This window comes from Symphalangus syndactylus, chromosome 3, assembly GCF_028878055.3.
Source record: "Symphalangus syndactylus isolate Jambi chromosome 3, NHGRI_mSymSyn1-v2.1_pri, whole genome shotgun sequence".
Taxonomy (NCBI): Eukaryota; Metazoa; Chordata; class Mammalia; order Primates; family Hylobatidae; genus Symphalangus; species Symphalangus syndactylus.
In genome coordinates, this window is record NC_072425.2 from 68165167 (window position 1) to 68181347 (window position 16181).

At 42.5% G+C, this 16181-nt stretch overlaps 1 protein-coding gene across 2 annotated transcripts in view; it reads right to left on the bottom strand.

Moving 5' to 3' along the window:
- PCSK5 (proprotein convertase subtilisin/kexin type 5) overlaps positions 1-16181 on the bottom strand; it is a 471035-nt gene that overhangs the window by 113927 nt on the left and 340927 nt on the right. For both annotated transcript variants that reach the window (XM_055272213.1, XM_055272212.1), the window contains exons 21-24: positions 14945-15047; positions 8930-9066; positions 3302-3508; positions 1815-1883 (exon numbers count right to left, since the gene is read on the bottom strand). In XM_055272213.1, the coding sequence (XP_055128188.1) occupies positions 1815-1883; positions 3302-3508; positions 8930-9066; positions 14945-15047 (516 nt within the window). The remainder of the gene's footprint in view (positions 1-1814; positions 1884-3301; positions 3509-8929; positions 9067-14944; positions 15048-16181) is intronic.

Sequence of the window (16181 nt, forward strand, 5' to 3'; positions counted from 1 at the left end):
TTCTTAAGTGTTTATTAACTTTATTATGAGATTTTATTATCCAGTAATATAAGCATCATTTTATAGTGGAAGATAATGGGGGAATGGTATTTAAGCTTCCAGAAACTGTATTTTCTAGATACAGATATTATAGAAAATGTATCCTTTCCATTTAAGGCAAAGAGTGGTGGTGATAGCCAAAATATAAATTGTAATTCATGTATAATATTTAAGTATTAATTTCAAATTAGCTCAAAGAGAAGATTTAGAATATTCCTAGCACAATGAAATGATAAATATGTGAGGTGATGATATACCAGTTACCCTGACTTGATCATCACACATCATATGCAAATATCAAAGTATCACATGTATCCCCTAAATATGTAAAACTATTATGTATTAGTAAGAAAAAAATTAAGAAAATCCACTGGGTAAGGCAAATAAAAAGTCTGCTTTATTCTGGCACAATCTTACCCCTAGCAACTTCATGAGTGTTCTATAGAACAGCATTGGCCTCACTGGGCAACTTGTCAGAAACACAAATTCTCGGGCCCACCTTAGACCAGTGAATCAGAATCTGCATTTCAACAAATTCCCCAGGTGATTTGTGCCCACATTGAAGTTTTAGAAGCTTCAGTGGTTGATTAGTCAACCAATCCCAGGGCTTCCTGGAAGTTCCATGAAGAAAAATTATTCCATGAACTTTTCAGTTGAGTTTCCTTTCAAAGATCACACATGCTAATTATTTTTTATATGTTGCCTAAACATACATTAAGAAACAATGCTGGAATTCAGTAACCTCCCTATTTTTCATTTTATCACCAATGCAATGGTGCCATGTGTTAACAAACTGTCTCCATCACCTCCTGCAGGCATGTGAGAAGGGAAGAAAGAAGGAGCCACTGACTTGAATTAAAGAGTTATACGTGAGAGTGATAAGTGCTTTGCATTGCATGGTGGGGAATTCAACTCCACTGTTACCACGATGCTTGATTCTCTAAGGGTTGTCTTAGGCTCCAAGCAACAGAGTCATTTTTATTTTCATTTTTATTGTTTTGAGGTGGAATCTGGCTCTGTCGCCCAGGCTGGAGTGCAACGGCACGATCTTGGCTCACTGCAACCTCTGCCTCCTGGGTTCAAGCAATTCTCCTACCTCAGCCTCCCGAATAGCTGGGATTACAGGTGCCTGCTACCACGTCCAGCTAATTTTTGTATTTTTAGTAGAGATGGGTTTTCACCGTGTTGGACAGGCTGGTCTCGAACTCCTGACCTCAGGTGATCCACCCACCTTGGCCTCCCAAAGTGCTGGGATTACAGGCGTGAGCCACCGTGCCCAGCCCAACAGAGTCATTTTTATAAAGGAAAACCCTTCTCCCTCTACCCACAAACTTTTGTGTTTTACACACCAAGTGAGTTAGAGGAATTAGGCATTTCTTTGCTTTAGGCATTTCTTTGCTTGAGTTCATTCACTGTTAATCTTCCAAATGTGTCACCTTGAGAAGCTAAGGAGAGGCTGAGTCTCAGGCACCTGAAATGCAGTTGCTGGTCAGTAAGCCCCAACAACTCATTGACAACCAGAGGAAAAGGTGCCATGGCCTCCTTTTCTAAACTTGAGTTTCATAAAGACAAGAGACCCATTCATTGCTTCAGAAGCAAGTATTTCCTCACAGTGATCCTGTTTGTATTGAAGAGAGCCTACTTAAGACGTTGATGGTGACACTGAGGCTGACAGCAATGACAAGAGTGACTGCTGGGGCAATGACAGGAATGAAGATGTGTGGAAAAGGACTCAGCTATTTCAACTCTTTAGGTGACAAAGGAAGAGGACATACCCAAGCTGCATCCCAGACATCCTTCTTCACAAGGGACACATTCTTCATAGTCTGGGTCTTGGACTTCACCTACACAGACAGAGAAGTGAAAAACACAACTCATTTCCATTGAGTGGAGACACGTTAATTGCTATAAAAATATGTTCATGTGTAGCTTATTTTAAAGTAAATCATAGAGCAATTATGAAGCCCAAAACCATCCTCGAGGATATATGTGGTTTCTACTTTTTAATCTCCTTCTATTAATTGAATAGATTGAATCAGCTTGATTGGGTACAAAGAGAACCAGGTTGGACCATATGCCATGCAGCTCATTTTGAAGTCAAGCTCATTGATTTTATCTATTAAAGAAACCAGCTCTGCTTCTGGGAAAATGGAATTGGGTATGTAAATGAACAGGTTCTTTTTCTCTTATCTGTCCTACTAAACACTTTTAAAAAAAGTTTATAATCTTTTACTACATCCATAAACATTAAGGAGAAACAGAATTGAGTGTCTTAATTATTCTAAAAATGTCTTGGAGCTCTCTTCAGCACCAGACCAGGCATAATTCTTATACAGAGCAGGGCAATAACAGTCCACAGCATTCTTACATAGAAGAGAGCTGAAACTATAAGTATTGTTTTTTAATTTCCTTCTTCCCATGAAAGATAAGAAATTGGGCAATAACAATAACACATATGATTCACAGACCATTTTAATATTTTCAAGTAGTTTTAGGCTGGTCCTCACCGGCTTCTCAAAGCCACTCTGTCTTGATACTGTGCTCTTCCTTTGACAGATGAAGACACCAAGGCATGGGCAAATTAGATGAGTTTTGCCTAAGGTCTCATGTCTAGTAATTGGGAAGGAGAAAACTGTTGACCTGGACTTTGGATTCTAATTTTATTTTCTCTCACCTATATCCTGTCCACAATCCTCCCACCTGCGAAGATCGTTTTCTTTTTCTTTCTTTCTTTTTTTGAGATGGATGCTTGCTCTGTCTCTCAGGCTGGAGTGCAGTAGTGTGATCTCGGAACACTGCAACCTCTGCCTCCTGGGTTCAAGCCATTCTCCTGCCTCAACCTCCTGTGTAGCTGGGATTATAGGCATGCAACACCATGCCCGGCTAATTTTTGTATGTTTAGTAGAGACAGAGTTTCACCATGTTCCCCAGGCTGGTCTCGAACTCCTGGCCTCAAGTGATCCACCTGCCCGGCCTCCCAAAGTGCTGGGATTACAGGCATGAGCCACTGTACCTGGCCAATTTTCTATACACTTACGTGCATTCCTATGACCTTGGATTATGTCTGAGGAAACCCAGAGAAAGGGTGTGTGAACAGAGAGAGAGAAAGTTACCTCTCTCCCCACTAGGGTGTGGAGTCACCCAAAATCATCCCAAATGCCGACATGCAAGCCAGGAAGGCAATTCAAGTCTCCAGGACATCCAGGGTGCAGCCCCTCCTCCCATGTTCGGGTGCTGGGCAAGGGCCCAGGAGCAGGCTTACCTTGTCCACACTCCAACTTCTGGCACGTGTGGTTGGTGGGCGCTATGAAGTAGCCCTTCGTGCATCTTGTGCAGACATGCACACTGTGGCAAAGCTCACAGTTGTCTGGGCAGGGCAGGCAGGTGTTCCCCTCCGTGGCATAGTGGCCCTCTGGGCAGCTATCTCGACACTCTCCCTGGTACAGGAAGTGCTCTTGGCCATAGTTGTCTGATCAGTTACAGGGGCAACGAAAAGAGGGAAAATGTATAAAGTTAGCCATGAAGCTATTATAATGTGAGATATTATATTTTAAAAAGGCAACTGAGTGCTTTTGTTCCTAGTGGATGAGGGGTGTAAGGATGGATTTAATGAAATGTGCAATAGCTACATCCTTGTAGTTGAGAAGTTTTCCTTGCAGGGAATTATTTTCCAATATTTTATATATTTTAGTGAACAGCAACTACTGCCTGGGATGTCATTGCAAAACGATGCTCTGTGAATAACTACAATTCAAAATGTGTTTAACTTTCCCAAAGGCTCCTTTTGGTATCTGTGAAAGCTCTCAGACTTGGGGGCTATAGAGAGCCCATGAGAATAAACACATGCGTAATGATCGACACGTTTTATGAAAGTGCAATCTTTTAAAATGATTTTGAATTGTTATCGGTCACATGCTTGCGTTAACCATCTAAGGTCTGAATTTCTGCAGAGCTGCCAATGCCCATAATGACAGGCTTATTGAAGCACTAGACCGAGCACACTTCTTTGACACTTTTACGTGCATTCCTGAGGGTTCCTGACTTCTGTCAATATTGGATTCTATAAGGAAAGAATCGGCAGTGCCCACAGCCTAACAGACCATGGGAATTAGTTCCTGGAGGGAATGAAAAAGTCTAACTAGTTACAAAGCATCACAATTAGTTACAAAGGATTCTAATCAGTTACAAATACAAAAACAACAATAAGATGAATACTGATGCACCTAGAGGTCTCCTACTCCCACCCTCCTGGAGTTTTTGTGCTGAGTGTGCTCGGGGTATCCATCTTCTCTGAATCAGATTTCCTGTATGTCCTTGCCTCTGAAGAGCAGCTGATCTGTGTTACTCAGAATAACCGGGGTCTAGGGTTCATTCATCATGTGATCTACCAAATGGAGATCCAAAATCTTTGACCTTCAAGATGCAAGGCTGCTGAATTTGTGGATAAAGATAGCACTAACCCCATGTTGCAAGTGCAGAAACTGAAAGTCAGTATAATGTTAAATTGACCCACGTGAAATTGCCGATATTTGACTATTTTTTACCTGTGAGCATGGCACTTTCACATCATTTATCATAATATTTCTTATTTATTCAAAGCCATAGGTGAAATACACTTTCTTTTTTTTGAGACAGGGTCTCACTCTGTTGTCCAGGCTGGAATGCAGTGGCATGATCTCAGCTTACTGCAACCTCCTCCTCCTAGACTCAAGTGATCCTCCCGCCTCAGCCTTTCAAGTAGCTAGAACTACAGGTGCGTACCACCATGCCCAACTGTTTTTTTTTGTTTGTTTGTTTGTATGTTTTGTAGAGATAGGGTTTCACCATGTTGCCCAGGCTGGTCTTGAACTCCTGGACTCAAGTGATCTGCCTGGCTTGGCCTCCCAAAGTTCTGGGATTACAGGCGTGAGCCACCGTGCCTGGCCTGAAATGCAATTTTTAAAACATGCTTTTGGATTATGGGCTCTCAAGCTACCTTTTTTGCTGATTGTGATTTTATACTAGAAGGCTACTGGTTCCCATAGGATGAAGAAAATAAAAAGGGCTTCCACAGAGGGGGTGGAAGAAAATATTCTGCTGTTTCTAAATTAGACATAGAAGAGATTATCCTCTAAGGAAAGAAGAGGGTTTGGAAGGACTCATGTGCATTTGGTGATTCTACAGCTATCGATCAATATTGTGGAGCACAAAACTCTGATCTGGTGGAACCTGGAATCTCCTGGAGATCACAAGAGGGTCATCCTTCCAAGTTATGTTCTCAGCCACTTTATGAAACCATAGCAAATGCCATTTTCATCCACCATGACTCATTCAGAAAAAAATCTTTTTTTCAGAGTTCCCCAATTTCTCTGGTGTAGGTAGGAAGATTTGAGGGAGAGCAGTGAGGAAGTCTACTTATTCTCCGTCCCCTGCACCTTCACATGACATCAACTCAGGATCCAGATGCTTAGAGGGAGTCTAAGGCTCTAAATATGTATTTGTGGAATGATTGAATGAATTAGTTAATTCATATTTGGCAATATTCAGTTTTTCCCCTATATCCAACTGGATCATCAATCTTAAAAATTAGCAACAACGGGCCCAGATTTAGAAGGAAGTGTTCTTCAATCCCATTTTTATTGTTTGGACATGGCTTTATTGAGGGGCCTCTTTGGGTGTTATAATTTGGGTTTAAAGAACAGAGATGTGAGGGGGTCTCAGTGTTTAAAATACATAGACCTGCAAAGGGAGGTCACTTAGATGCCTTGGCCATGACCAGCTTTTCCCACAGGTTTGGTCCAAGACTATGTCAAGGTTTGGTCAGATTTCAGGTAGCCCTGCTCAATTAGTTATGGATGATAATTTGGATAGCTCGGAAATGTAAATACCATGCATAAATTTTTGGCTACTTGCCCAGTGTCTCCAACTTTAAATTATTATAACAGTATGTAGATGGAGCTATTTCCAGTGGTAGAAGGGCTCATACTTTTGTTAGGCACCAAAAACTTTCCTGGGAAAATAGGCAACAAGAGTTCAAATGGGATAATAGGGGACAAGAGTTTGGATTGACTTTTGTTTATTCTGGAGAGTAATTCACGTTTACCAGAGCATTTCTTGGCAGCTGATTCTGTTAGGTGAGAAGATGGACCAGCGTGATGATATTGGATGCCCATAGAATAAAAGGAAGGGTGAGGGTTGAAGGCATGAGGCAAAAAGGACTGGTGGAAAGGATAAAAGAAAGGTGCAGGGGTTCTGAAAATAAACTTGATGAAGCTGTCCACCACATTTTGCTTACTGTAGCTGTTGTGTCATTGATGGAATTTAGCTTTGGGTCATTTGGTAGTGAATAAATCTGGAAGAGAATTGGAGTTAATCCTCAGCAATATAGCTGGAGATGTACACTTCCAAAGGGCATCATACCTAAACCTTAATGAAGTCACAATTAAACAAGGGATGCAATCTCTACAAATTGGTGGGAGGGGCTTATGAAGGTTGATGGGACACCCCGGCTGGAGGATTTTTAGCTTTTTATTAAAGCTTCCATTTATGGATATGGAACTTCTTCAATTAAATCATACATCTTCTTCAGCACTATGTTATCAAGGTCTCTGCTACACTTGCTTCACTAACGCTTCCTAAGGACATCACACTCTCAAGTAGGCAGAGCTACCTCAGGGCTTGGTAAGCAACACCCCACCTCAAAGAAGCCTCCCCTGCTCATTACAGCTGGAAGTGATGCTGCTTCTCTGATCTGGGGTGGGATTTCTACCATGCATTTGGTCTTCATCTATTATTTTCTTGTTTTGTAACATATGAGGACAAACCTCATCGTTAGACTGTAACTCCTTGAAGGTGAGTATCATGCTATCATTTATCTCATTTTCTCTGGCATTCAATACATAGTAACTTGTAAATAGAAGGGATGCAATAAATGTTTAAGATAATGGATTAAACACAATTTCAAACAGAAAAAAAATGGAAGAAATGTCAGCACATTTATAGGTAGATTGGTCCAAGTAGCTGTAGGATGCTTAGAAGACTAGACATTTGTTTGGTATCTAAACTTTGTGCTAAATATGGAGACGTGAAAGTGATTTTGGATGCCATCTTGTCCTTTCTCTTCTTCTTCTTCTTCTTTTTTTTTTTTTTTGTTACAAATAAGAAGAGGCATAAAGAGGTGAAGTGACTGGTTCAGTACCTTCTCGTCAGTAACAAAGCCGGGACTTGAACCCACGTTTTCTGACTGCTGGTCTTCACATTCCTTCCATTGAACCATTCATTCATTCATTCATTCAGTTATTTATTGTGAACCTTCCATATACCAGACACTGTGCTGGTGCTCATAATACAGCAGAAACAAGGTAGGAACCATGCCATGCTCTTATGGGGCATAGAAACTTATGGACCAAATAGACATCAAATGTGTTGAGGCTCGTGAAGGGGGAAGTGCAGCGTTCCCAGGTTGCTCATGTGAAGGCCTAATCTAGGCAAGGAGGTTAGGGCAGCCCTCACTGAGGAAATGATATTGAAACTAAGATGGAATAGGAAGACATCAGCCAGACAACAAGCGGAAACATCTCAAATGAAGTCTTAGGAGCAAGAGAAACTCAAATACCCAAAAGAGTAAGCAGCTACAAACAATAACAATAATAATAATAAAAATAAGAATAGTTAATATTCCAAGTGCTCACCATGTGGCTAGCCCTGTTCTAAATGCTTTATTGTTTTATCTCATTTCATGTTATTTAATTTTCATAAAAACTCTTAAAGAAGTAAGCATTATCATCATCTTGTAGATGAGGAAGGAAACAGAACAAGGCAGTCTAGAAGTAAACTATGACAGATATTTGTCTTATTTTGACACATGAAACACAAAGTAATAATTTTAATTTATATACAGAAATGTGTTATCTCCTGATCTCCTGCAAATGCCTGGTACTCTCAATGTCTTCTTCATTTTTCTTGGTTTATTGCAAGGAAGAATAAAGATCAATAATTCTCTTCCAACAGAAAGATGATGTAAGGATGATGATGCTGGTAACTGACTGACAGCCTCAGGGTCAGTGGGACAACTGGGAATGGTGGGGACTGGGGAGAGATGGAGAGCAGCCGCTTTTGGACTCCAGGTAATGATTTGGGAAATGCAGGTCCAGTGTTGGTAGATCTTTTGAATTTTCAAGAGACATTAAAGCCTCAGGTTTTTATTTGCAATGTCCCAATTTTTAAATTTGGCTCAAATTTAAAAAGTAGTATATAGAAAAAAATAAAATATGAATCTGGCCCACATGAGGTCGGTAGGGGACAGGCATATGAGTTGAGGCTGGAAAGGAGTCAAGGGTCAGAATGCAGAGAACCCTTGAGAACATGAAATAGAATCCAATGGCAGCAGGAAACTTTTAGTGCAGGTGAATCTGGGACACAAAAGGTCACATTTGTAATCATTTGAAATGATGACCTTGCTCTGCCAAGCTCTGGCAACTTCTAAGTGGCATACTTCAGCTCCAAGAAGACCCACACACAGCCTCTAACACAATACTTCCCTTAAAGACACAACGTGTCTTTCTTAATTCCCTAGCTTTTCACTTTTACTTCCACAGATCTTAGCTTCACTGTCTATCTCGTGTCTGACCTCATGCTTCTATGTCCTTCTCTCTCCTTCTCTGGAAAGGCATCTCTTAGCTGCTTTTGTGTCTTTTCAAGGGCACCGAGTCTACACCTAAATAAGGTGAACAAGCTTTCTGTGTCCTGACAACAAGCAGAAAGTTCAAGGTTGTACAGGCTTTCCAGTGAACAGCTTTCTGATCTTAACCCTCAACTCCAGACATAAGGCTTTTGGGTCAAACCAAATGATGGCCATCAGGAGAGGAACAGGTTTGGGGTCAGGAAGATGGAGGAGCAGCAGTCCTCTCACCTGCTCCGCAGGAGGTGCAGTGGGTAGGGCCACTTCCTTGGCATCTCTGGCAGGTGTGGTGGCATGGATGGCACTGGTTCTCAAATTCAAATTTCCATGAGGGACAGTTCGAAACACAGCTGCCATCATCAAAAATCCTAGAAGAAGAGCAGACTTTTAGAATTCATCAGGGTGACTTTCCAGAGTAGCCCTAAGTATCAGAACATGTGGTATTCATGTTTGCTGGACAGATTTGACTTCATTGTTCCAGAAACAAGGGGGATGCCTGGGAGTGATCATCTTAGAACATGTGAAATATTAGTCACGTACCCATCCTTGGCCCAAGATTTGGACCTAACAGCCAGCATGCCAGAAACTGGCTGGGAAAACAATCCCGAATCTGCTTCCAAACAAGCTAACTGGTGCCCACAGGGACTAAATCCAGATTATAGGCCCCAACCAAACCCAGCCAACAGTCAGATGGAGGTCTCTAAACTTTCCACACATTCAGTGGGCCTCTGAGAGAGGCCTTGGAGAAAATATTCTTCCTTTATCTATCTGCATGCTCATGCTTTGCAAGGGAAATGTCAGCTCCAAGGGCTCTTGACGAGTAGAACAAAACACTGCTTTGTAGCTCGGGTGCTACTTAGAAGCCTGGCCTGTGTATATTGCAAGTAATCAATGAACTCTGATTTTGAGTGTCATGTTTTGCAAACATTTCCTGAGACATGGAGTACTGCAGTCTCTATTTTCTGACCATGAACAGCTACTGTGAACACCTACAAAGGGCATTAGAGATGAGCTAGTATATGGGCTTCTAAAACTTTGGTTTTACATGTATACAATATATATCCTAATGTCATTGTTAATATTTTTATAGTTTTGCTTCATTATTCTTTGCAAACTAATCATAAAAGCGAATGTGATTAAGTAAATTGTATCCAAGTATTCTGTTCAGAAAAATACAAAATGTTTATCAAGTGCAGGAGTCAGATAGGTAATATGAATAGATGAAGTGAGCTGGGGGCTGCACACCCACAGTTCCTAATTTAGTGGGTCTTAAGGGGAGGCAGCTGAGAATTTGCATTTCTGACATTCCAGATGGTGCCAGTGCTGCTGGTCTGGTGAGCACTCTTTGAGATCCGCTGCTCAGTGACAGTCTGGATTACTGTGGAATTCGCTAAATGATTCCTATGTAATACAGGTGACATCAAATTGGCATCTCTTACAGCTCCCTTAGAATAACAGTTATTGTATCAATTGTGAGGTTCACTGAGCACATAGCATACGCAAGCTCCCGTTGGCATAATGCTGCCATCCATGCCTGGGACATCTGAGTGGGCCTGCGAAGAAAGGGAAGGATGTCTTTTTCTCTCTATTACTCCTCTCCACTTATGCTGGACACCACACGAAAGGTTAGGTGTAGGCCTCAAGCAACTTGTTCCTGTATTGGCACTGGCTTGTTTAAACTCCACTGTTTCCAGAGCTAGAACCAACCCTGAACTGGGGGGGTGGGCCATTTCAATCCCAGGTTTGGAAGAAGGTTGGGTGGGGCAAGGCATCCTGAATAGTATGTCACTTGCAGTCTTCCATCTCATTCATTCCCCCACCCTGAAAGTCTGTGTCATTTGCATCTGTTTGGAGGCAGAATGGGATTCAAGCCAACAACCTAAGACAGAAGTCCACCTCTCTTTTGGATTCCCAGGCCCTCATATTCTGTTAACCATCCCCAGCACCACTGAATGAACAATCCTTTTGGCCCACTGCAGAGCATGAGTCCCAGTCCTAAACAGACACTCACACACATCTGGCTGTCCATGTCAAAACAGATCCCCTGCACCATGGCACAGAATGAGATGCCTGTGCTCCCAGTCCAGATTTTTAGCGGATGGCACTAATGCCAAAGGGGAATATCCCAGCCCCACCCTGGCACCAGTTACTGAGCTAGAAGACTTTTCAAGGAATAGTCTGGATGTGGCTAGTTTAAAATGAACAAACAAACAAAAAAAACCCCCAAATCTTTCTATAAGAAAAACTGTGGAAGAGCTTTCTGAGGATTTTAAGCAAGGGAGCTATTCAATGTTCTGCTGAAAAGGAGAATGGGGCAAGTTTATTCTGGGGACTTATTTTCTTGCTAAAATCAGTTGAGAACGGGATGTGAAGTATATCATCATTTTATCTCTTATAGCAGTGGTCCCCAGCCTTTTTGGCACTAGGGACTGTCATTTGATTTGGCTGTGTCCCCACCCAAAATCTCATCTTGAATTATAGTTCTCATGATCTTGAGTTGTGGGAAGGACCCAGTGGGATGTAACTGAATCATGGGGGCGGTTATCCTCCTGCTGTTCTCGTGATAGTGAGTGAGTTTTCACAAGATCTCATGATTTTCTAAGGGGATTTTCCTCCTTTGCTCAGCACTTCTCCTTCCTGCCACCCTGTGAAGAAGGATCCTTTCTTCCCCTTCGCCTTCTGCCATGATTGTAAGATTCCTGAAGCCTTCCCAGTCATGCAGAGCTATGAGTCAGTTAAACCTCTTTTCTTTATAAATTACCCAGTCTCGAGTATATCTTCATAGCAGCATGAGAACAATCTAGTACAGACCAGTTTCATGGAAGGCAATTTTTCTACAAATTGGGGGCAGAGGATGGTTTTGGGATGATTCAAGTGCATTACATTTATTGTGCACTTCATTTCTATTATTATTACATTGTGATATATAATGAAATAATTATGCAACTCACCATAATGCAGAATCAGTGGGAGCCCTGAGCTTGTTTTCCTGCAACTAGATGGTCTCATCTGGGGATGACGGGAGGCAGTGATAGATCATCAGGCATTAGATTCTCATAATGAGCACGCAACCTAGATTCCTCACATGCGCAGTGCACAATATGGTTCACATTCCTATGAGAATCTAATGCTGCTGCTGATGTGACAGGAGGTGGAGCTCAGGCAGTGATGTGAGCAACAGGGAGTGGCTATAAATACAGACGAGGCTTCACTGGCTTACTTGCTGCTCACCTGCTGCTGTGCAGCCCAGCTCCTAATAGGCCATGAACCAATACCAGTTCATGACCTGGAGTTTGGGGACCCCTGTTTTATAAGATGAGATGACAGACTGGTTTCGGGGGAAATCATTTGTCCTGGGAGAAGTGATCTCCCATTAATGGGAACCACTAAAAACCACTCAGAAACAGGAGAGGAAGCAGACATAGAACCCTCCATGTTTATGTAGGAAAGGGGCTGTCTTTTTGACTTGATTTTAGGAACATATCAATCACATAATTATGCTTTAAACCATTCCCGCCACGTCTGCCCTAACAGAAGCATAGGTGACATCTCCGGTTTTTGTAAGAAGATGATTATTTCTAAAGATAGAAAGATAGGGAAGACAGTTATGCTTAAGTGAAGGCACTGAATTATGTCACCACGACCCACCCCACATTCTCCAACCTCCCCCCAAAATATTGCTAAGAAACTTGAAGAAAAATCCCATTTCAAGTGGCCACAGTTTTCAACAGACACCAACAAATTTTCCCTAGTGGAAGAGAAGAGATATTTTGCTCTATAAAAGTAGAAAATGGGGCTGATGAAAATGTTCCTTAAAGCCAACTCAAGGCATCTCTGGGACCACCAGTTATCCAATTCATGGATTCCTGAGGTGCCCAGGCAAGCTCATCTCTGCAGGGGAAGAGCTTCTCTCCCCAACTCATGCCAGCTCTTGACCTTTTCGTAGGAAGTGAACCATTCCAGACCAAACAGGGCTGAAAGAAAGGGAGAATGCAGTGGAACCAAGTGCTAAACAGCTGGGCAGAGGTGATCTTAACACTGGCGCTGAGTATTCCAGAAGGCCCCCAGATGTGTGTGTGACATGAACTGTAATGAAAGAGATGGCATGTCAGGGTTAGCTGGTCTTCTTTGCTGATTGTTGACTTGGCCTAATTAAAGCCCTTAAAATGGCACTTAGTGTAATTTCTTGGTGCTTTAATATTCTAAAAGAATGAAATCTAGTAAAAAGATTTTTTTCTCTGAATTCATTGAAATAGATCAAATAAAATGTTTGAGCATGGGTCAGAACAGAGGTAACTTGAAAATGTTTTTAATTAGTTCACTGACTCTGTAACTCCTTCAGGACTGGGCAGGGAAATTAGGTTGGGCAATGAGGATCCTAGCATCACAGAGCTTTGCATGTTAAATACAGGGGCAAAGAAGGCACTTGCTTTCTCCAGGTTTTTAATGGTCTTTAAGGAGCTAAACCCAATGGTTTATAAAATTGTAAAGGAAGGGTGGTAGCTGCCTTATTAAACAAATGTTAAAATATTCCCCTAGTTCAAAAGACGTCCAAACGTGCATTGGAATTTGATTGTTGGTATGGTGGGGAATTGGAGAAAAAACAGAACCTCATTTTGAGAATGCTGTCTTTATCTTAGAGTAAGTCCTGACGCTTCTTTAAAGCAAATTCAATATTTAGAGGCATAGTTATTTTAAAGAGACACTTGGAAAAATATGCTCATGGTTAGCATTAAAAATTCTTAAAACTGTTCCTTTGTGTCTTCTTCGGTCCTTTCTCCTTCCTTCTTTCCTCTTTTCCTTCTCTTATTCATTCTTTCCTTTCTTCCTTCCTCTTTCTGAAGGAGCTATTTGGAGAGCCAAACCTATGCTATTGATTACACACTTCATCAAGTTCAATAAAGCACATTTATTGAATTATTATGTGTTGATCACTGTGGGGAATAAAGGAACAAACACACAGCACCTGCTTGCAGGAATATTACAGTCCTGCAGAAGTAGGACAAAATGACCATTATGCAAAGCAGAGGGCATGTCCATCCCAGAGATGCAAAGTGCCTGCCACTGGAGCAGCCTCATCACCCTTGCTTGCAAGAGACCTGCTTCCTTTGCATTGGGCAGGGCAGTGATGAGGCCATTCACTGAAACACTCAGCAGCCAAAAAAGATTCAGTGCTAGGTTCAGAGGAGCATTGACTGAAAATACAACAGGCTTCCAGCTTTCTTTATTAGAAATTCCCAGTGTATTAGCAAAGATGCTCATTCCATTTGCATACTTGCTATTCCCTCATTAACTCAGTTAGCAAACATTACTGAGTGCCTGCTATTATCCCCGAACTGTGGTAGGTACTAGAGATCAAAGATGAGTATCTCAAGTGGCTTACAGTCTAATGAAGAGATAGCTGTAAATGAAAACCTTCAAAGGCTACAGCTGCTCTTATGGAAGCTTATAGAGAGCAAAGGGACATAAAAATGGTTAATTTTTGCTGGGAAGAGATTATTTTTACTGGGAAGAGGTCAGAAATGCCTTTAAAAACAGTTCACCCCCTGTAATCCCAGGACTTTGGGAGGCCGAGGCGGGCAGATCACCTGAGGTCAGGAGGTCAAGACCACTCAGAAATAGGAGAGGAAGCAGACATAGAACCCACCATGGCCAACATGGTGAAACCCTGTCTCTACTAAATAATACAAAAGTTAGCCAGGCGTGGTGGTGGGCACCTATAATCCCAGCTTCTAGGGAGGCTGAGGCAGGAGAATTGCTTGAACCCGGGAGGCGGACGTTGCCGTGAGCAGAGATTGCGCCACTGCACTCCAACTTGGGTGACAGAGCAATACTCTGTCTCAAAAAAAAGAAAAAAGAAAAAAAAGAACAGTTCACTTTTGAACTGACTCTAGAAATAAGTAGATATTTGACCAGCAGATGGAAATGATGATTGAGGGATGGGTGTGCAGAAAAGGATGAGATTTCAGGCATCAAAAGTGGCATCAAAGTTACCCTATTCATTGATGAGGAAATCTGTTCCATGTCCAGGGAACTGGTCCTTGTTGTGGGGACTGGGCATCATGGGGAGAGGATACTACAGAGCTGGGCTGTGCCCAGACCAAGGAAAATATCTGTGGAGTGGGAAAGAGTTTGTTTCTTTTTCACTGCAGGCCCATGGGGTGCCGCTAAGGTGGTGAGCACCTCCTCTCTCCGCCCTGCAATCCATGAGCTCACACCACCAGGAGATCCTGAGAAGCCACTTACCTTGTCATGGGGCAGGTAGTGCAGTCTTCCTGGGTTGGTCCCTGGCACTTGGCACATGAGGCCTCACAGGTCTGGCAGTGGCCATGCTCATCAACGTATTCTCCTGGGGAACAAAATCTAGTTGTTTATTTCATTTCTACATGGCAAGGCTGCCTGGGCTGTCAGTCTGAGAGCAGCCAGATCTCTGTGGCTGCCTGAAAGCAATGCAGACAACACAGAGAGGAGAGGCCCTGAATGGCTTCAGCTGCTAGTCCCAAATCCTGACCTTATCATAACAACTGCTCCTCTCCCAGGGGCCCCAGAAGTTGGAACCTCAAAAAGTTATGAGGCAATGACATATTTCTGAATCTAGTCAACATGTGTTACAGATTTTATAAGTAGGGAAGGCCAAGCGGGGCTTCCCACCAGACCCCTTTACTGAACTCCTACTGACTTTCCCATTAAAAGCTGAGGTCTCCTGGTCCACAGAGGGCCCTATAGTCTTGGCTCAAGTCAAGCAATGAGCAGGACCCACTAGATCTTGTCTTACCACCCCATGGGGTAGAGGTATGGGAATCATGGTTACTGGTCAAGAATGGGTACCGAGTCTTGGCTGACATTGGGTGATTGTAAGCTACATCTCACTCTGAAAGAGTAATAGTGAAGAAATAGCCAGGGAATTCTTCCTTTAATTGGAAACTTTATCTTTCCCAAGGAAAAACACATATGGGGCCCTGCAACCGAAGCAAATCCAGCCTCACAAGTTTCTTGGAAACATTTTAAGAAATTACTGTCACAGCAAAGGTGGCAGAGGGAGGCCAGTCTCACGGAAAGTAAATCTCATGGATTCAAAGATGGGCCTCTGCTCACTGAATCCAACCCTCATTACACTCATCCTAACCTGCTATTGTCTTAAAAAAAATTGACAGGCTTCTTTGGTCAGATCCACAGAGTGACTTTTTCTGGTTTAGACGCTGGTCATGCTCAGAAAATATGGTTTCAGATTTTGGCAGAGACACAACCTCCACTGGACCTCAACCCCCTCCAACTCTGACAGCCCCCATAAGCCATGTCTGAAAACTGTCAATCTGAGATCCACCTGGTGGGGTGAGATAGCAGGACCCACCCAGGGTTTAATCAGGTTGTCTTACTGAAACACCAAGATTCACTGCCTGATTTAGCATAGTTGCGTTGAAAAGAACCCTGGAAACCTAGACTTGACTGGTGGGGAAATTCATCCCTCTTTCTTTCCCCTATC